General features: G+C 56.4%; 2 protein-coding genes across 6 annotated transcripts in view; one reads left to right on the plus strand and one right to left on the minus strand.

Moving 5' to 3' along the window:
* Nucleotides 1-10,990, plus strand: part of ZNF687 (zinc finger protein 687) — a 48,549-nt gene extending 37,559 nt beyond the window's left edge. For all 4 annotated transcript variants that reach the window (XM_008170341.4, XM_008170342.4, XM_065574167.1 and 1 more), the window contains exons 3-9: nucleotides 970-1,148; nucleotides 3,084-3,260; nucleotides 4,222-4,384; nucleotides 5,153-5,452; nucleotides 5,848-5,960; nucleotides 6,480-6,621; nucleotides 7,296-10,990. In XM_008170341.4, the coding sequence (XP_008168563.2) occupies nucleotides 970-1,148; nucleotides 3,084-3,260; nucleotides 4,222-4,384; nucleotides 5,153-5,452; nucleotides 5,848-5,960; nucleotides 6,480-6,621; nucleotides 7,296-7,769 (1,548 nt within the window). In that variant the 3' untranslated portion in view covers nucleotides 7,770-10,990. The remainder of the gene's footprint in view (nucleotides 1-969; nucleotides 1,149-3,083; nucleotides 3,261-4,221; nucleotides 4,385-5,152; nucleotides 5,453-5,847; nucleotides 5,961-6,479; nucleotides 6,622-7,295) is intronic.
* Nucleotides 10,991-12,902: 1,912 nt separating this feature from the next.
* Nucleotides 12,903-20,988, minus strand: part of LOC101940550 (unconventional myosin-Ie-like) — a 32,421-nt gene continuing 24,335 nt past the window's right edge. For both annotated transcript variants that reach the window (XM_065574168.1, XM_065574169.1), the window contains exons 18-28: nucleotides 20,704-20,802; nucleotides 19,987-20,131; nucleotides 19,589-19,703; nucleotides 18,075-18,244; nucleotides 17,495-17,640; nucleotides 17,100-17,246; nucleotides 16,336-16,493; nucleotides 16,023-16,103; nucleotides 15,310-15,505; nucleotides 14,619-14,800; nucleotides 12,903-13,415 (exon numbers count right to left, since the gene is read on the minus strand). In XM_065574168.1, coding sequence (XP_065430240.1) covers nucleotides 13,339-13,415; nucleotides 14,619-14,800; nucleotides 15,310-15,505; nucleotides 16,023-16,103; nucleotides 16,336-16,493; nucleotides 17,100-17,246; nucleotides 17,495-17,640; nucleotides 18,075-18,244; nucleotides 19,589-19,703; nucleotides 19,987-20,131; nucleotides 20,704-20,802 — 1,516 coding nt within the window. In that variant the 3' untranslated portion in view covers nucleotides 12,903-13,338. The remainder of the gene's footprint in view (nucleotides 13,416-14,618; nucleotides 14,801-15,309; nucleotides 15,506-16,022; nucleotides 16,104-16,335; nucleotides 16,494-17,099; nucleotides 17,247-17,494; nucleotides 17,641-18,074; nucleotides 18,245-19,588; nucleotides 19,704-19,986; nucleotides 20,132-20,703; nucleotides 20,803-20,988) is intronic.

Raw genomic sequence — 20,988 nt, forward strand, 5'->3', positions numbered from 1 at the left:
GAGGGTTCTTTTCCTGGCTCTGTTGAATGACCATGGACAAGTCTCTGGGCCTCGGTTTCCCCTCCTACCCAGTGTCTGTTTTCCGTTTACTCATGCACTCTTTGGGGCATGGATTCTGTTACCATGGGTTGGATACAAAGCTATTGAGCACCTAGTGACAGTAACTAGCAGGGCCTTTTCTCAACCTGACCGTGTGAGTTTATACGGCATCTCGTGCCATGGGGCCCTGATCTCAGCTGGCCTCTAGGCCAACCTGTCGCTCCAGAGCCACATGCGGCTCTTCAGAAGTTAATATGCGGCTCCTTGTACAGGCACCGACTGCGGGGCTGGAGCTACGGGCACCAACTTTCCAGTGTGCCGGGGGGTGCTCACTGCTCAGCCCCCTGGCTCTGCCACAGGCCCCACCCCCTCCTCTGAGCCTGCCATGCCCTCACTCCCTCCTCCCCCCCCCCCCCCCCCCGAGCCTCCTGCATGCCACGAAACAGCTGATCAGGAGGGAAGGGGAGGGGCTGATCGGTGGGGCTGACTGGTGGGAGGCACTGGGAGCAGGGGGTGGGTGGGAAGCTGAAGGGGGAGCTGCTGACATATTACTGTGGCTCTTTGGCAATGTACATCGGTAGATTCTGGCTCCTTCTCCGGCTCAGGTTGGCCACCCCTGCTCTAGGCGCTACCATGATACTAACCCTTCCCTGCCTGGGCTGGGTTGGAAAACCGTTTAAAAACAGACCCCCACTTGGCAAAATCAAAACTTGTGCCAGGCCTAATTCAACCATGCACCCACCACTTCTTTATACCGTATGCTGGGCTTGGTTAGGTGTTCCCAGGTTTTTCCCGGGGCTCTGAATAGAGCCGGGAGGGAAAGGGACACATGGCCAGTGTGTTGCTCTTGCACAACCTAGTGAAGTCGGTGGTGGTCGGAGGTGCCATGTGATGGACGCTCACGTTACCTGTGCTTGCTTCCCCCCCCAGGTGTGCACGACCTGCCCCATGATGATGCCCAATCCCTGCAGCTTTAACGCTCATCAACGGATGCACAAAAACCGGCCCCCTCACGTGTGCCCAGAGTGTGGCGGAAACTTCCTCTTGGCGAACTTCGAGGCTCACCTGAAGGAGGCCTGCCTGCATTTCTCCAGGAGGGTGGGGTACAGGTACGACGCTGCAGCTCTGTGGTGCTTTGGGGGCTTGTGACCACCCTGGCCTTCCCGCAGGGCTGGGGGTGGGTCCTGACTCCATCCCAGCTGGATAGGGGTCCCAGTCAGGTGACGTTGAGAAGCACCGGGCTAGCCCTATGGCACAGGCTTTGGGTTGCAGATGCCGCGGGAAAAGGTTTCCGGGCCAATTCTTTCTGCTTAGCTCAGTCACTGGTGCAAAGTGGAGGATGAACTGTCAGCTTTGCTTCCTTCTTCTGGCTGTCGTCAGTTCAACTGCTGACGAAGAATTTTCCTGTTGCTATAAGAAAGGGCAGGAGTGCCTAGGTCAGCAGTTCAAATCCAACACGGGTTGGTTGCGACTGAGCCGTGGGATGGCTGGTGGCCGTATGAAATTAGGGGGGTTGGGAGGATAGGGGCGAGGCTCATTCCAGTTCTTTCTGGGCTGATGTCCCCACCGTCACAACTGGGATTGTCAATCTCAGCAGAGGCCAAGGAGTGAATGGTGGCGGAGCCTGGCCCTTCTGGGTCAGGGATGAGACACCAGGGCCGGCTGACTATTGGTAGGAATCTGACTCACCCCGTGGTGCACCTGGCCTGTTAATAAAGAGGCCTTTTGGATCCAGGATTGCCAGCCGGTCTCCTGTTGCCAGCAGCTAGGAGAGAAAGGATGCTCCAGCTATTAGGACTCTAGCCCTAGACATGGGAGACCCGTTTTCAGTTCCCTGTTCTGCCACAAAACTACTTGTGTGACCTCGGCCAAGTCACTTTGCCTCCGTGGCCCATCTGTACAGTATGGTGAATAGCCCTGCTCTGCCTCACAGGGGTGTTGTGAGCGTAGACAGCATGTTTAATACAAACATAAGGAAGAACATCTTCACACAATGCATAGTTAACCTGTGGAACTCATTGCAGGGGGATGTTGTAAAGGCAAAAATATGACTGGGTTCAAAAAAGAACTAGATAAGTTCCTGGAGAATAGGTCCATAAATGGCCGTTAGCCAAGATGGTCAGGGATGCAACCCCCTGCCCTGGGTGTCCCTAAACCTTCAACTGCCAGAAGTTGGGACTGGATGACAGGGGATGGATCACTTGATAATTGCCCTGTTCTGTTCATTGCCTTTGAAGCATCTGGCACTGGCCACTGTTGGAGACAGGATACTGGGCTAGATGGACCTCTGGTCTGATCCAGTCTGGCAATTCTTAAAAATACATTACAGATTGTGAAGCGGTTAGAGGTAAGCGCTATCGGAGAAATAGGTGGTGTTATTCCATGCACGTTATTTATCTTCAGCAGAACTCAAAACTGGTGCTGTTTCCTGTTTGAACAGCTTCCTGTACCCTGTAGGAAGGATCCAAAACACTAGTGAATCAGCCCATTCCTGGGCAATAATGCAGGCTCTCTGGGGCAGAGATCTCCCAGCGGAGAAGTGCAGCTGGCTGCAGACAAGAAGCTTGTGGGAACGTCCCTGTATTCATGCGATCGTTTCCAAGTCGAAATCTGTTTGACTGCTTTTGACTTTAAAGTCTCTCTAGGCCTGTAGGGCCACATTTGTCCTTCTTGGCAGGGCTGATTTTGATCCCCCAGTGTATCTCTTCGGGTACCTCTCTAAGCACGGTGATCAGCGAGGAATGCATTAGCTGACCCGTCCCCCATGCCCAGCAATTGATCTTACTCCGTTAACCATTAGACAGTGACCCTCACCGAAGGGCTAAAATCCAGGATGGGGGAGAGGTGGACCAAAGAGCAGCAGATGCGCTTGCATCCAGAAAGTGGCGGAGGAATTCCAGCTGGGCACATGCCACTAAGCCTGCTTTGACTCTGCCAGCACACAACCCAGTCTTTGCTCACTGGTTACCGGAGCGGGGGGAAAGTCCCCGACCTCACCCTGTCCCTCTGAAATAGCCACCTTACCGTGTGTTCTTTGCTTCCAGGTGCCCCAGTTGCGCCGTGGTGTTTGGAGGGGTGAATTCCATTAAATCCCACATCCAGACCTCGCACTGCGAGGTTTTCCACAAGTGCCCGATCTGCCCCATGGCGTTCAAGTCGGCCCCCAGCGCCCACGCTCATATCTACACGCAGCACCCGGGGTTCAGCAATCAGCAGTCCAAGTAAGTAACCTCAGTCAGGTACCACCGCGGGCTGGGATCTGGGGAGCAGACCCAGGGCCCCACCCGGTCAATAGCTGGAGGGGGAGACCACTGAGGAAAGCTCTCTGGTGCTCCGGGAGGGAGAGGAGGAAAGACCGTACCTCAATAAGCACGGTAGCTAGGGAGCCACTCAGGCGGCCGTCTGCCAGAAAGGAAGGAAAACCAGACACTCTGACAACTTGTCATTAAAGAGCCCACGGTGTGTTTTGCAAGACTAGACGGTGCTCAGCCTGATCTGGAGAGCGGAGGCGGCTCTTGAGTTGACAGCACGGGACCTCCTGGGTTCTGTTTCTACCCCTGAGAGCAGCTTTTTTGTGGCTCTGTCTGTAAAATGGGTCTAAATATGTCTGGGCTTGGGGGTTGAGTGGTAACGAGAGGAAAGTGCTTTGAGATCCTTGGCTGAAAAGTGCTGGATAAGAGCTCTGTTAGTGTCTCTCTCCCTACCCAGCACTCTGCTGCCCCCCATTGGAGGAGCTAAAAATAATGGAACACTTTCCTCATGGTAGTTCAGTTGGATCTGTGCTTCCCTTTGGAAGCACACGGTGTCCGCCGTCCTCCCGTGTGCTGCTCCGATTAGGGAAGAAACTCAAGAGATTGAATTATGTTGAATCAGCAGCGTTGCCTAGTGGGCAGGACCTTGGCCCAGAACTTGGAGACCTGAGTTCTATTCCCAACTCTGCCGCTGAGCAGCTGGGTGACCTTGGGCAAGTCACTTCCCCTCTGACTCTGTCTTCGATTGTCGGCTCTTTGGGACAGGCACTGTCTGTACAGCACCGAGCATTACAGGGCCCTGATCTCACTGGCCCCGGTATGTAAATATTCCTTGGGGGGCTTTTTCATGTTTGAACCAAATTCAGGGAAACTGATTATTTCTAACCTGACCCTCCTCTTCTTCCCCCCCCCCCCCCTCCCCGATTTTCAGGATGATTTACAAATGTGCAATGTGTGACACAGTCTTTACCCACAAGCCCCTGCTCTCCTCTCACTTTGACCAACACCTGCTCAACCAGAGGGTCAGCGTTTTTAAGTGTCCTGACTGCCCGCTGCTCTTTGCCCAGAAACGCACCATGCTTGAACATCTGAAGGTGAGTCGGGCACCAGTGCCCCATTTACTAGAGGTAGGTAAGATCCGAGTAGGAACCCCCCGAGCTCTATTCCCTGACTCCCCATGTCCTTGAGCAAGTCACTCCCTCCCCGTGCCTCAGTTTCCCCACCTGTAAAGTGGGGATGATCCTAACCATGTTGCGGAGCTGTCACAATGCTGCTGTTCACTAAAGCTCCAGCTTTCCGCGGGTCTAGCCTGGACGTTCTCCACCTGGCAGTGGTCTGGCAGGGCAGTGTATCGGTGCCCGGATGTGTTCGGCGCTCTCTCTAGCGTGATGCTACGTGCACTGAGATTGGTGCCTAGAAGCCTGTGTAACTGGTTTTAGTATTGGTTGGGCTAGCCCCTTGCAGTACATCTATAGATGATTAGTTCTTTGGGACAAGGATTGCCTCTTCATTGTCTATACAGCGCCTAGCTCATGGGTGCCCCGATCAGGGCCACTGAGTGCCACTGCTATCTCCTGCGGTGCTAGGAACGAACACACACACACACCCCTCCTGCCTTTCCCCATCCTGGAGCATAGCGACACCTTTGCCGGCTGTGTGTGGGGCGAATGGGAGTCTCAGGCTTCCAGATGCAAGCTGATGATCTCGGATGGGACAGACAGGTTTTTTCCCCTTACCCTCCAGCATGGCAGGGTTGGGGGAAGACTGGCTTGCCTTCCCCCGGGATCGCTGCATGGCATGGGCTGCCCCTGGAACCCGGATCCGAGCCTTGGCAGGCTGACGCCCCTGTCTCTGTTTTACAGAACACTCACCAGCCGCAGAAACCCAAGGAGGATCTCACCAAGAAGCCGGTTGCTCTGCTCACCCCCAAGGAGGAGCCTGTGGAAGCCCCCGTCTCCAAGATATCCGAGTCGTCGTCCTCGTCCTCGGAGGAAGACGAGCCACCCAGCTCCCCAGAGCTGCGCAAGGCAAAGCGGACCCGCTTTCAGCGCAAGACGGATGCGAGCAAGTCAAAAAGCAGCGGCTGGACGTGCGGGATGTGTCACTCCTGGTTCCCGGAGAGGGACGAGTACGTGTCCCACATGAAGAAGGATCACGGGAAGGTGAGAGGGAATCCCCGGGTGGTTGCTGGCCCAATGGGAGGAGAGCTGGTGGAGTTTATCCACTGGGAACCTGGTCCTGTTGAAACACCGAGGTGGTGGGTAAGGCAGTGTTTTGTTTATTGCACAGAGCAGAGGCTTGCAGATCGGGATTCCTGGGATCTATGCCTGGCTGGAGCAGGGTGTGTTCTCTAATGGTTACAGCAGGAGCGTTGGGTCTCCTGGTTCTGTTCCTGACTCGCTGCGTCACCTTGACAAGTGACCCCTTCTCCGTGCCTCAGTTTCCCCACCCAATAAAAGCCCCACATAATGGGAGAAGGGGCTATCCGGTACACCTCAAGAATGGGCTGATGCAATGGCAGGGCATGTGGCATGACTTGTTCTCTTGCTTCTTCCAGTCGGTGAAGAAGTTCCCATGCCGTCTGTGCGAGCGTTCGTTTTGCTCCGCCCCCAGCCTCCGGAGACACGTGCGAGTGAACCACGAGGGGATCAAGCGAGTCTATCCCTGCCGGTACCGAGCTGCCTCCTCTCCTTCTGGTTTCGGGGGGCAAAAGGGCTCTAGCTCACCCCTCCCTTCCATCCGAAGCTCAGGGTGGGAGGTGTTCATGCAGTCTGCAAGGCTGTCAGAGTAGGGGGAGGAGTGGTGCTCGGACTCCTGGGGATCTGTTCTCAGCTTCAGAAGGGGGAGTAAATTTAGTGCTCGGACTGGAGGCACTGGGTGGGTTGGACTCCTGATTTTCCTGCCCTGCTGTTGGGGAAAATGTGCTGTAGTGGTTAGAACAGGGGACTGGGGGTCGGGACTCCTGGGTTCCAGGTCTGGTTCTGCCACTGCCTTACTGTGTGACCTCTGGGTAGGAAACATCACTTCTCCAAGCCAGTTTCCCCAGGGGAGGTGGGCTTGACGCCCACAGAGTGCTTTGAGATGGAAGCAGTAGACCAGGGCTAGGGGTCGTCTGTTGTTCACCTTCACCTCCAGTGGGCGAGGTGCCCGGGGGAGCCTCACTACCTGCCTGGCTCTGGTCCCTCCCAGGTACTGCACCGAAGGCAAACGCACCTTCAGCAGCCGGCTGATCCTGGAGAAGCACATTCAGGTGCGGCACGGGATAAAGGTGACGGACCAGACCAAGAGCCAAGAGGTCGTCATTGCCCGGACGGGACCCGGAAGCTTGCAGGTACGGGGCAGATGGATGCTCCCAGCGTTGAGGGAGTGGAGACGGAGGGGTTAAAATAACTTCCAAACAATGCAGCCACCTCTTGGGGGGGAACATGGCTGCCGTTAGAACAACCCACAGCAACGTAGTGCAATAAGTCAGGGCAGGAAGCAAAGAATCTCATCTCCAGGGGGGGTTTATGGAGATAGAACATCATTGAGCGCTAGCGGGATAGCTATGGGGCTCCTCCCTCAGCACCGTTCCCACTAGTGCATTCATCCTGGTCTGGCCCCATCTGAATCGCTTTGTGCGGCTCCCTGGCTTTTGGCTGGTGGTCTCCTGTCTGACTAGTTGGCTTGAGAGGCCGGCTGCAGCCGGGAATACAGAGCAGCAGCGTTTCAGAGGGGAGGCTGTGGAGTGAGTGTATTTAGGCCAAGGAGCGGATGAGGGCGGGGCTGAGTCCGCTGCTAGGGCTGGCCGATTGCGTGTTGGGATTTTTATCCAGCCAGAGAAGGGAGCCAAAGGATCATCTTGTCTGAGCTGCTTGGAGCTGTTCCTGTCCCCTGCCGGGAGGCACGGAAGGGACGTGTTCATTGCGTGGGGCTGGCCTTTGTCTGGCTCAGCCAGTTTAAGCGCACAGGGCCCAGGCCCTGCCCAGCATTAAGGGTCAAGCCTCTCCCAACTCCTCCCCACAGGTGTCCAGCAGGAAGCGGAAACTCTCCTCGGACGAGGGCGATTCGTGTAGTGAGGAGCCAGACAGCACCACGCCGCCCTCCAAGAACCCCAAGGCGGACCGCAAAGCCCCCTTCCGCTGCCGCAAGTGCGGCTACGTGGCCTGCAGCGCGGCCGAGTTCCAGGAGCACATACCCCAGCACAGGACAGACGAGAGCTCCCACCAGTGCCGGGAGTGCGGCCTTTGCTTCACCTCCCAGGTCTCCCTCAACCGCCACCGCTTCATCACCCACAAGAAGAAGAAGGGGGCGGGGGAGGTGGAGGAGCCCAGCCCCCGCAGCGGCCACGAGGGAGGGGCCCAGCGCTCGGCCGACGGTAAACTCGTGTGCAAGGTGTGCGGGAAGTGCTTCGACACCCAGCTCAACCTGAAGACGCACTTCCGCACCCACGGCATGGCCTTCATCAGAGCCAGGCAGAACGTGAGCCCCGAGAACTAGGGGCGAGGGAGAGGGCAGCGCGTGTATATAATCTCTGCACAGAGCTTGTCGGCCGGCTCCCAGCTGGGCCCCCCCTCTCTGTGCACCGTTTCAGTATGTAGGTTGGATATGTAAAGCTGTGAAGAGAAACGAGATCCTTATTTATAAACCTAGAGGCACGTCGGACGGATCCGCTCTCCGGCTTCTCTCGGTTGGTGGCCCGGCTGAGGCCAACGCGGGGCGGGGAATTGGGCTGGTTTACAGCGTAGGCAGGAGTCGGAGGTCTAGCCCAGCTCTGAGACTACACGGGCAAGCAAACGGTTCATACGCTGCTCTGAATGATAACTAGGGACGCGGCCCGCTCTGTTCGCGAGCATGTGTTCGGATTGTCATGGGCGGTGGCTTCCCTTCATTGGAACAGGGCAGTTAGTCGTCCCTACCCAGCGTTGTCTCCCAGCTCAGAGGGCAGCGCTCCGGTGCCAGGATGTTGTTTGCAGGCTCAGCTGCTTAACGGCCACCTTTCCTGAGCCGTGTTTCAGCTCTTTCTGACGGGAGCTTCCCCCGCTTACTGGGAGTTTGCCTCTCCCCCATTCGGACTTGTCCGAAGGGAGTCCTTTCTCTCCAGGAGCGCTGATGTGGGGACAGGTCGGGGAAGCCCCCAGCCGCCTCCTAGGACAGGGAACCGCCTGGGAATTTAAGTTACTGCTAAGATGTTCACAGCAGGATCCAACTTTTTTTGGTAATGTTGCTTATTTTGTATTTTCATCTGGAGCTCCGGGAAGAAATCTTGACCTGACTCTCGGTTAGTTGCCTGGTATCTTAACTGACAGCATCGATCCGAGTTTTTGTGGTTTGTTCACTAACTATATTCACCCACTGAATGCATGTGTTATGAATCCTCTTCACAGGTTCACTTGCACTAACTTAACGCGATTCTGGGTTTTGTACTAACTGAAATATATGTACAGGGTTGATGGCTGCAGGTGGCCTGGATTTAAAAGGAAACATTTGGCTATTAAGCCGCAGGTGACAAGCAGAACTGCACAACTCTGTGTGCGTGCGTGTGTGTGTATGTGTGTGTCTCTTGAAAATGAAAGCAATAACCTCAGGAAGTGAGGTCTGGCAGGGAAATGGACTGAGAGCCAGGGCAGTGCAGTTAACCCTGCATGTACTATATAAAGGGTGTCTGAGAAGCCAGAAACAGCTTAGTTTGATCCTTGCCTACCTCCCAAGGCAATCCCTCGAAATCACCGAGGGGTGATTAGTCCTGATTAAGTTTCCCCCACCCCCCTGCTAGCGTTTGTAACAGTCTTTGCTTGTGAGCTCTTCTCTCTTTACCAAGAAATGAACCAAGTTATCAGCAAATACTAAATCTCTTTACAGCCGCGAGGGTCAAAGAACAGTTGATCAAAAACAGATTTTGTTGCAGGTGGGGATTTTATTTTATTTTTTGGGGGGGGGGGGCGGAATCAGCACCCAAAAGGATGCACCCGAACCCTCCTTCCCCCAGATGTTATTGGTTGAGGGCTGGGCTTGAATCTTATCTGTGGGATGAGGTGGAACTCTGTGGGCCCTGATCTGTGCTGCTGCTGCTGCTTGGAAATGCTGTTTGCCCAGGCTGAGTAGTGAAGAAGCAGAAGGCTCTGGGAACAGAAGAGGGTAGCGACCCCATTTCCTTGCTTGGGGCTGCCAAGAGAACTTGGATCTTCAATCCGAGGGAGTTGAGACTAGTCTGTTCAAAGCACCTGCCAGGGTTTTCCAACCTACCACGTCCTTAAAAGTCCCAGCTGGCTGTAAATAACCATGGTAATTTAGAGGGTAAGAGAACGTGCTTTGTTAGAAGCAGAAGGGGAAACGAAACCCTCTTTTAAAAAAATTATGCAGAATTCAGTTCTTAGATTGACGTAGATGCTTTCATTCCCCACCCATACGCACCCACAGGCCCGTTGGACCGACACACACTTAAATCATGGCAGCTGGCATTGCAAACTCCGCAGGGCCTCAATCCAAGAGCCGCAGGAAAACCCCCCACCCCAGGCCAGGTCCATTGATCAGAGCAAGCACTGCCCTGAAACTCCCCCTTTGGGTTCAGCTTTCATCTCCCCCTCCGCTTCGGGTTCTGGGTCCCTCATCTGCCAGTGCAGCACTTGCCACCCACTGACAGCGCATTCCTGTACCACGTGACCAAGATCACAGCCAAGTTAAGGTCTCGGAAGCATATTTATAGCAGTTTTGGACCGTCAGTATTGCAGCAGCATGCACAAGAGTTTTCAATGTTGTGCAAATGGCTGCATCCCTAAATCATGTTTGGAAAAAGGATTTCGACTTGTTTCGTTTGTTGCTTTGGCTTCTGTGTTTCAGTTACGGTGTTGTGTGAGTAATTCTTATTTCGGTAACTTAACTTTGGGTTCTTTTTTTTAATGGTGAATAACTTTTAAACTGTGTGTAAAAAGTTCTGTAACATACACTAAAAAAAAAAAAAAGCTACTGTTGTGATTTATTTTTTCTTGTTTAGAAAAAGGATTTGCTGTTTTTAAGTTCAACGGGATAACTTTCTTCCCCCTCCGAAGATGGTTTGGTTGAAAGGAACAAATGCGGTTGTTGTTGTTGTTTTTAATTCATAGTAAACAATTTTTTTGATCCAAATGAATGTTTATGCAGCAGCATTTGAGGTTTAAAAAAAAAAAACCCACACCTTTTACTGTATAAAACTCAATCAACTATTCCCAATGCTTGTTGTTACAACCTGCCTTCCAACAGGGTCAGCGGCTGCCGTGGAGTGGTAACTATATTTTTAAGACATTTAGTTCCACTAGCAAGAGTAACCAAGCTGAAATGAAGGTAACTACATATTTTAAATTTCCTCCCAGTTTTTTGCTTTGTCTTAACTGTCTCTTCTCCCACCCCGAAAAACCCTACACTTTTTAAAAATGTATTCGCTTGGAGCTGTGAAAGTATAAATGCTGTTCAATAATATAGACGAACCTAAAGTTTCTACCGTTTTAGAGAGGAAGAAAAACAAATTGCTTTGTAATCTTTGGTGATCTTATTTCCCATGCACTTCAGTGCCTTTAGATTGACTTCTGTTTAAAAAAAAAAAAAAGTGAGACTCTGCATTTTGTTTTTAGAGGGGGTTTGTGAACTGATGATTATGCTACATTAAAAATATGGGCACTGCAAAAGGCTCTCAGGTATTCTTTATTCTTGTAGTAATAATGCAATTAAAACTTTTAGTGGTTTAACTTCTGCTGTACATTGTGTTAATTAAACGGTTGCCACGGTTTTAACTAGACAGAGTCACGTTCAATGGAGTTGGTTTTGGGGCCTGGTTCTGAAGCCAGTTCCAAATGTGGTTCTACCCCTGTCATTCTGGCGTGTGTCACGTGGCCTGGGTACCAAATGGCTCACTGCCAAAGTGGCTTGGTTTGTGTTGTATTAAGGCATAGAGTGGGGGGCAGTCTTACCTCTTAACACACTATGTAAGAACCTGGAGGGATGTTACCTGCTGGGAACACGGTAATCCTGCAAAGACCATATTTGCCTGGCAGTAAGGGTTTAAAAATTGCATCTTTTTTGTATAGGCATCAGGATCTTCCGGTGAGCAGCAGTACAATAAAAGGAGGGATGAACTTTGGCTGCAGGAAAGTAGAAGTGTGTTTTTTAAGGGCTAGCAAAGAGCTTGCTACACAGGCCAGCGTTCCCTCTATGCTACTACCGTTGATCTAGTTAAAATTGGATTTGAACTACTGGTGCGTAGCCAGCTGCGGAGCAAATAGGCTGACTTTCGTCACCAGGGCAGGGCTCAGCTGAGCTGTTAAAGACTCTCTACGTACAGGATTTTTTGGAAACTTTCCCCCTTTAACTCAGGTATGTGGCATTTGCACTGTCTACATGTGAGTTTTGGGAGCTAGGGATGGGATGGTGTAGGAATGTAGTAGATAAATGTCCCAGAGGGACAGGACAGGTTGTGTATGAAGCTGGATTTTAAACCAATGGTTCTCAAACCCCTCTCACACAGCAAGGCTCTGAGTGCGACCCCCCCCCCCAATAAATTAAAAACACTTTTGTATAAATTTAACACCATTATAAATGCTGGAGGCAAAGCACGGTTTGGGGGTGGAGGCTGACAGCTCGTGACCCCCCCATGTAATAACCTTGCGACCCCCAGTTTGAGAACCCCTGCTTTAAACAGCAGTTTATTACCGGGACGCGGAGGGAGACGTCAGAACGATACAAGCTGCTGTCTTTTGGTTTTTACAGAATATACAAAACTAGAGGATTTATACTGTCTGGGACTGAACTAAGGAAGAGGCTCGTTAAAGTCTCGCTTTCAGACAAGTAACGGGGTAGGAAACTTGCTGTTCTTTTAAGAAGATGAGTTTTCATTCTAGATTGCAGTCCGGTGGCTACACACGTCAAAGCAAACACTTGGGAATGAAAGCTCCCGGCAGTCTCAACACAGGGGAAATAATGCGATAATGCTCCCTTTTAAAAACAAATGACATCTGCCGCAGCTGGAGCAGCATCCATCTCCCCTGACACGGGCTTCAGCGTAGGCGACTCGTGCAGCTCTTCCGTTACCGAACCAGCCCAGTTCTGCCATCCACTTGCTGTTGCCTTTGTTTGAAGGGAAAACTCATTCCACTATTTGCCTAGGGTTTTAGGAGATTCTGAGTCTTCCAGCGATTACCTAACTACCTGGGAATGGAGGGGACACCTCCCTGCAGAAGCCAAACCTCTGCTGGGTCAGGTAAAAAGCACAACACGTCAGCTGAACATAACCCGGGAAACCTGCTCTTCGGTCATTCCACTGATGAGTTTCCTGTGTCCTACTCTGCCTGCCAAAATGGTGCATTTGATTATGCAGCAGTTTTGATTACATGGTGCAATTGATTGCATGGCAGTTTTCCTTTAGTAGTAGCTATTACCAAAGAGGAATTGGAGGCTTTCAAGGAAATCTCTTTAAGGGAGCCAGGCAGCCTTCTACTGCCCGCTGGCCTTGTCCAATAACACCTGAGAAGGTTCGGCTCTCCAGTTCAAAATGGGAGCTGATGAAAACATCGACTCAGCTTCCACCAGGCTGGAGGTGTGCTCGCTTTGTCGCTACAGATTTGAGTTAAAAAGCTACAGCTGTTTTTGAAAGTGGAGTAGAGGTTAGTGTAGAAAATAAACCATCAATTTATTCTTTTTATACAGTTATGGAGGAAGATTTTTTTTAACCCTGCGTAACAAGACCGAGCGGCTGGTCTTGTCCCGGTGAGTCCAAGCGGTAGGTGCTGGTTCCTGAGAAGGGAGGCCCAATGCCTGCTGAGTTCCTCCTCATTCAGGAGGACAGACAGGCTAACCTGCATCCTCCCCCATGCACCCCAGAGCAGAAGGAAGGCAACACGCTGGGGGGCTAAGATTCAGAGGAAGAGGGCTCAACGTGATCCAATTGTCATCCTCCCACTCAATTGCCTTAAATTAGTGGCCTCAGTCGAGCCCGGCAGCAATCTATAATCCAGGAGCAAGGCTGATTGGATCCTGCAGACACATCTCTTCCCTCCTCGATCCCCGGGTCAGAATCGGAGCAATGAAGCTGGCACGTCCATCAGAGTTTTTCCACGTAGTTCCCGGGGAACAGCCCTTCTTTCCCCCGTATCCTGCCCCGCCACCAGCCTGAGGGGTCTGAAAAGGAAAAGAGGGCAGGCAGCAGTCACCACCGGCCGTACAGAGAGATTGATCAACCCTGTCATTAGCTGGTCTCAAGTGTGATGGGGCAGCAGCCGCATCCACGTCCTACCACGAACTGGTGCTTGCAATGCAAAGTATGGATAAAATGCTACCCAGTCAGCCTGCTAGCGATTACACTCAGGGCCCGTGGTCAGGCTGCGGGTCCAGACTGGGGAGAGATTTCTGATCGTAGGCACCCCTAACCCTGCAGCAAAAGACAGGAGAGCCAGCAGCTGGAAACTAGATAAAACCTGACTGGAAAGAAGCTGCTCGTTTTGAACCGTGACCGCTCTGGTTCAAAGAGGAACTTGGGCCTAGCATGACGCGAGTTGTGTTACACAGGAGCTCAGCCGAGATTATCATCATCATCCCGTGTAGCTTTAAGAGCTGCACCCAGCACTGAGTGCACAAGGGCAGGTCCCCAAGGCTGAGTTAATAGCCCAGATCTTTAGTGGCGCTGATGTTTTTCAAAGCTGCAGCTTAACACCATCGGCACAGGCGTATCCACCAGCCACTACTCGGAGCCCTCACAAGCTGGAGCAGGGGAGGCCTCTCTCCCACGCCGGGCCTGAGCCCATGCTCAGGGCACAGCAGAGTGCGCGTCAGCTGCAGGAGAAGGTTTGCAGCTGAAGTTCCTGAGTGCCCGAGTTGGGGGCTGTCAGCCAGGAGCACCAGGCCAGCTGCTTGGGCATGCAAACCTCTCTCCTCAGCACGGCATTGCTGGGGGGCTGGCGTCTGCCCATCCCTTCCTTAGCTTGCCCCATGCAGCGGAGGGGGAGCAAGGTTCAGAGGTTGCGGTGCCGAGGGATCTAAGCTACACATGTTCCCGTGCCGGGTGAAATTCTCGCTGGGGTATTTTTTAACCTTGTTGGGCAGCATCTCTTTGCACTGACACGTTGAGGGGGCCCACTGCCTTAAGCCGGGTGGGGGAGATGTGGGGGTTGGAGGCCTGGTTCTCAAGCTCCAGTGATCGGAACAAAGCTGGAAATGGAACCGAGGAGTCCTGGCTCCCACTCCCCTTTGTGGCAGCCTAGTCACACCCCTCCTCAGCCCTTACTCTAACCACTCACCCCCCTCCCTTCGAGGAGTACCTGCCTCCCCCCATTGCTGGAGGAGGGGTGGGCAGGTCCAGAGGCAGGCGCGGGGGAGTCCGCTTACCTTCTCTAATGAGTTCAATGTATTCGTCGGCATTGAAGCTGAGCTCGTCTGTGTCCTGGGCATCGTAGGCGTAGAGGGCGCGGCACTGGGGCAGGCGCGGCTGGGGCTTTGGCTTGGGTTTGGGTTTGGCTCGGCCGCCTCCGGGGATGGGCTTGGCTTCTTTGGAGAGCCTCCGCTGCCAGCTAAGGAGAAGGGAGGAGGAGATCAGCCCGCTGCATTCCTCCACCTGTGGGGGCTGGTGCTTTAAACCCAGAGGTGCTCCAGCAGAGCCCTTAGGAGCCAGGGCTCGCTCCGGGACCTCCCAGGCAGAGCACCCCTGCCTGGTACCAGCGAGGGGAAAGGCAGCGCCTCTCCCATCCCCTCTGGACTAGCCCAGCGCGGAGCCAGCCAGGCTCTGTGAGGCTGCCATCTAGCGGGTGCTGGGGGAAGCCAAACACACAACGCCGGAGAAGGCAGCGGAGGCACAAAGGCCACAGCTGGGCCAGGCAGGGCAGTGCTTCATGCAGGGGGCTGCTGAGCTCAGGCTCCTGGCTTGGCTCGAGGAAGGGGGAGCAGGAGGCATTCGGTGCTGGAGTCTCCCTGCACCACTGGCTTCTGCTGCCAGGTTGGGGCTGGGGCCCGGCTCCCACGTGTCCCGGGTTAACCCTCAGCCAGGGCCCCGTGACCTGACCCAGCACCCTGGGGCACTTACCCGGCCACGCCCTGGTCCGGCACGTTCATGAAGTCTAGGTTGAGCTGGGCAGGGAAGGCTTTGGCCCTGGGGCTGGCTCCATGCCTGGGCAGGGTGGGCTGTTCCATGCTGCCCTGCCGGGCGATGGAGAGACGGTGCTGGAGAGGGGCCCAGGAGCCAGGGCTGCTACGCCGGCTGGTGTCGCTCCTCTCTCTGCCTGGAATGGGGGGGGAGGGGGGAAGAGAGTCACTTGGAGCCGAAGGAACCCAGGCATCCTGCATCGGGAACCCTCCCTGGCCCAGGGGAGAGAGAATTAACCCTTTCATTTCCGGGCACCTCCTGGGGCCTCCTCTGCTGCACCTGCTACTGACCCCGAAGGGAAGAGGGCAGCTGCTGACCTGCGACCTCCGAACCTCTATTAACCCTTCCTGTGCTGTACAACCAGGCAGCGCTGACCAAGAGGAGGATGTGTCCCGATAGCCTTGAATGCATGGTCCTGGCCAGAGTCCAGCTCCTGAGGGTTGGGGCTTGGGTGGGGTGTCTGTAGGCCCCCTTGGAAAGCAGCTGAGCTGGCCCTGTGGGCACGCTGAGGAAGGCACCCTGTAGCCAGATCTCTCCCCCCCTCCCCCCAGTAGGGTGATCAATGGTACATGTGGGGCGATGGGATGCTTTGGACTCATCTGCCCCAGCGATCCCCCCCAGCCCACCCCCATGCTGCAAGAGGAGCCTTGTACCTGCCGCAGGGGGGTAGTTCCGGCCGGGGATGCTGCTGCGGTTCAGGTACCTGCTCTTCCTGGTGTCCCTCCGTGTGGGCCCTGCAGTGGGAACGATCACGATTAGCCCTCCCGCGTGCTCTTCCCCTTAGCCCTCCTTCAGCTCCCTCCCCGCAGCCCCAAGGAAGGATTGTCCCCCGAGGAGTCGTGTCCAGGGCTCTGCCCGCTCGAGATCAGGTCCCATCCGCAGCGGGACTCTGCCCCCTCCAGGGCCGAGGGAGAAAGCCACCAGCGAGGGCTCGCAGCCCGTTCCCCATTGCCCGCAGACACTCACGGGCGTTCCTGGGCAGCCCGGGCCCGATGCTGACGATCAGCACCTTCCCGTTGTTCCGGAGCAGCGCCACGTCGCCCTGGCAGATCTGGAACTGGATCTGGCGAGAGCCTGCTGCCCCCCAGGGGCCCCAGCCGTCCTTCTTGACCTTGAACTGCAGCCTGGGGGAGGAGGGGGAGAGAACGGAGTGGGAGTGAAACCAGAGGCTGAGATAAGCAGGTGGGAAAGCACTGGACTCGGCAGGACCCCAGCGTGGGGAAGTTTTGTGGCAGCCCTTGGTACCGGTACCAAGCAACCAGCCGCACATTGCCAAGGTGAGTTGGGAGATCATGTGAGACCCAGCCCCCACCTCGAACCGGGGGCCCGCACTCAACCCAGGGGCAAGAATAGAACCCGGGAGTCCTGACACTCCCCCACTATCTCTCCCCCCCCTTTAATTAGACCCCATTTTCAGACTGTAAGCTCCTTGGGGCAGAGGCTGGCTCTTTGCTCTGTTTGTGCAGCGCCTAGCGCCGTAATCCATGGCTGGGGCTGCAAGGTGCTATGGGTAGATAGGAATAGTTCCCCTCCTAGGGCTGGGAATGGAACCCAGGAGTCCAGACTCCCAGCCACCCCTGCTCTAAGCACCCCTCATTCCAGGGCAGGGAGAAGAACCCAGGAGTCCGGGTTCTCCCGGCCACCTCCTCCCAACCTGCTAGTAACCAAACACTGCGGCCTGGGCCAGCTCTGCCCAGCGGGGCCCCCTGCTGGCAGCAGCGTGGACTCACTGGTTGCTGAACTTCACGGACAGCTGCTGGCGGGTCCTCTCCTCGTAGCGTTTACACAGCAGGCTCAGCAACTCCGTCTTGAAGACGGACTCCAGGACGCTGTCGTACTGCGGCTCGTGGACGATGAGGAAGTCGTCCTGCAAGGTGCTGCCGGGGGTGGGGGAAGCAGAGGCTGCGTCAGCCGCAGGCATGCTCCCCACGCTCTCTCCGAGGCCGGAGCCAGCTGGGGGCGGTGCCCCCGGGCTGCTCAGGGCACTGGCTCTGGCCAGGGCAGAGGAGATGCACGAAGCAGAGCGGTCTCCGGAGCAGGCCTGGTGCTGGCCGCATGAGAGGCAGCTCTGGCTGAGCCCAGCTAGGGAAGCAGCCTGGTGCTGTAGCCCCCGGAGCCTACCTACCTCAGAGACACGGACTGGATCCTCTCCAGCTCCACCTGCCGCTTCAGCACCTCCTTGATCGTCCCCTTCTCGGGGCCCTGCTTCACCTTCTCCCGCCCGATGAGGTACAGGAACCGGGGCGTCAGGATCAGGTCCCGCTTCACCGTCTGCGTGGGGGGAGAGAGGGGCTGAGCAGGGGGCCAATGGAGGGAGGCAGGAGCAGGGGGGAGCCAAGGGGGGCAGGGACGTGAGGCAGGGAACGTGCAGGGGGGCTGAGGGGGAGGTGGGGCAAGCCCAGCAGAGCCTGGGGGGCCGCAGCACACATTGGTGCGTGGCCTGGGGTAGGATGGAGACAAGCACATGGGGGAGCAAAAAAAGTGGGGAGGAGGTGGAGGGGGAAGGGCTGAGAGGAAATGGGGGAGCAGAGCCCAGCCCACAGGCAGGAAGAGGGAGGCTGGCAGGGGGCTGCAGGGAGCCGGTGCAGGGGGAGAGCAGAGCCTGGCCCTGGGGCAGGAGGAGGGGAGCTGGGGGTGGGGGAGAAGAGCAGAGCCCGGTCCTACCGTGGGCAACAGAGGGGGCCGCCGGGGGGCCCCGCGCTCACCTTGAAGCGCCGGTCGTACTTGATGACGGTGTCGGCGAAGTCCACGCGGTCTCGCCGGCCCACGAAGCGCCGCAGCTCGGGCCGGCTCTCCAGCCCGATGTAGTCGCCCACGAAGTTGCGGTTGAGGCTGTTGCGCCGGCGCTCCTTCTTATTCAGCAGGATGTTGGAGGCTTTGGGAGGGGGAGATAGGGGGGGCACTCCGAGTCAGACCTTAACAAGCGGGGGGGGGGGTGTATCCCCTTCCCCCCCACCCCGACTCTGGCTCAGGCCTCATCCACACGGGGATGGATTCCAAGTGCTGGACTCAGGTCCCAGACAGGACCATTGTGACCAGTCAGTCCGACCCCCTGGGCACCACCGGCCAGAGCCCTGCCCCCAGGTAACTCCCGCAGCAGAGCTCAGAGAGCAACATCCGCTCTGGATTGAAAAATTGTCAGCGATACCGAATCCCCGGGACCCTGGGGAAACGGAGCCCAGGGTTCATTCCTCTCACTGCTGAAAACCTACGCGTCCTTTCCGGCCGGAATTTGTCTCGCTTCAGCTTCCAGCCCCTGGAGCGTGTTCGACCTTTCTCTGCTAGACTGAAGAGCCCCTTATTAAAGACTTGTTCCCCACATAGGTAATTAGCGACTGGGATCCAGTCGCCCCTAATCCCTCTGTGTTAAACTAAATCGATTGAGCTCCTTGTGTCTCTCACTCTAATCCTTTAATCCTCCTCATGGCTCTTCTCTGGCCCCTCTCCAATTTACTAACCTCCTTCTCAAGGGGTGGGCACCAGAACTGGACTCTGTCCTGCCCGGTCCAGCTGGTGTCCCGGGGGGACAAATTTTAGTCCGCAATCACTGATCGAGGCAGCAATAGCGGAGCTGAGGCGGGGGGAGGGTAATGGGGCCACTTTCAATTTACACCCACTGCCACACGTACACCTAAATGTTACCGGGGGGGGGGCAGTTTCCCATGGTGGACAAGCCCGTACGCCTTTGTCCCACGCACAGGCACTCTCAGTTCGCCTGGAGTCCATCCCTTACCAACAGGAGCCACCTCTGGCCCAGCCTCAGAGCATGGGGGTCATGCCGGCTTACCCAGGCACCGGTGTACGTGTGTGCGCCCCCCCCATGCACAGCGATCAATGGAGGGGATGGCTGCATCGCTCAATGGGGATTGCTGCCACCTCCAGGAGCAGAAGAAAGGAGGGACGGGTTTTGAGGACGACCCTGGGCAAGTCACTGCAGCTCCAGGCCTCAGTTTCCCCAACCGGAAAGCGAGGGCAATGCTCCGTCCTTTCTCCCAGCCTGGGTTGATTCAGCGCATGAGTGCCAAGCTGCAGGAACCGTCTCCAGCCCTGTGTCCGTGCAGCGTCCGGCACATCCGGGCCCTGCTCTCCGTTCAGGCCTCTAGGCACTACCGTAATGCACCTGATATCTAAGCAGTGGCTGGAGGTGGCCGGGCCCGATTCTGCTTTTCCCCAGGGCTGGGCAATCAGAGGGTGTGAGGGGGCAGTGCACGGGACCCACCTTCCTCCCTCATGCGGATGTACTTGCGCACGGCCACATGCTTGCGCCAGGCCTTCTGGATGACCCGGGCGTATCCGTCGTAACGCCGCTCCCGCATCTCCTCCAGCAGGAACAGCTGTAGGGGCAGGGAGCACCGGCTTAGGAGGGCTGCCAGGTGATTCGCCCCCGCCCCCAAATGCACGCCAGGCCCAGCCTCCCTAATCCCCAACTGGGAGCCAGCCCCCTGCTCTGCAGAGTGACAGTCCTCCTCCCTCCCTCAGCAACTTCAGGGCCTGGCCCCTCCACGACTCCAGGGACTGCCTCCCCCATTGGCCTCTCCCCGCCCCCACCACCAACTTCAGCGACTCTCACCCCCCACCCCGAGGAGGTCAGTCCGCCCACCCCACCCCACCACTCACCGACTCCGGGGCCTTGATGAAGACCTTGCTCTGGCCCAGCTGGTACTGGTCTGGGTCCATGTTGACCGAGCGCAGCAGGTGCACCACGCCCTGCTTCTCGTCCCCCCGCCAGGCAGGCCATGTCTCGGGGGTGAGGATGGCGTACCTGGAGGGAGAGAAGGGGGACGGCAGGTTGTCCTAGGGGCTCAGTAAGAGAGCAGGGGGGTTGGGGGAGGAGCTGTGGAGGGACGTCTCCCAGAGGCAGCAGCTGGCACTCTGCCCTCCAGGGGCAGCCCCCTGGTATCCAGCGAGACGGGGTGCGATGCAGGGAAACCCTGGCCTTGCCCCTGGCACGGTTCCTGAACCAGAGCCTCCCTGCTGAGCCCACGTGGCATCACACAAGCCATCAGAGCAGCCACCACCCTCATGGGCTGGCCCCCGGCGCTGGGATTGAACCGGGGGCCTCCAGAGCCCACAGCACGAGCCTCTGCGCTGAGGGGCTCAAGACTCAGCTGCCTCTGACACGGAGCAGCCACGGGGGGCAGAGGTGACCCAGGGCCACTAAAGCAGCCATGGGGAGGACCCCTGCGTCAGCATGGCTCATACCTGCCTCCCTCCCGGTTCCCTATTGGGGGGACCCCGTCTCCTCCCCCCGGTGCCCCTTCCCATAGCGCCAGCGGCAACAGGCCGAGGCTTGTGCCCCATCTCCTCCCCGGCCCATGGGACGGCAGCTCCTACCTCTGCAGGAACTTCTGGAAGAGCCGCCGGTAGGCGTAGCCGGCCCGGCGCACCCGGATGTTCTCCCGCAGGCCCAGGTATTCCACCTGGTGCTTCACCCTGGAGGAAGCCGGAGGGGGGAGGGGGAAGAGAGACAGGTCTGAGCAAGGGAAGGGTAACCAGACACCCTGCTCTCCCACCCGTCTCCTCCTGGCTGGGCAGCAGATCCCGTCCACGGAGGGAGATGAGGGCCCAGCTGCCCCCAGAGCCGGGAACTGGAGGCACTTGGAGAGGCCGACCGGCCCT

This window comes from Chrysemys picta, chromosome 20, assembly GCF_011386835.1.
Source record: "Chrysemys picta bellii isolate R12L10 chromosome 20, ASM1138683v2, whole genome shotgun sequence".
Classification (NCBI taxonomy): Eukaryota; Metazoa; Chordata; order Testudines; family Emydidae; genus Chrysemys; species Chrysemys picta.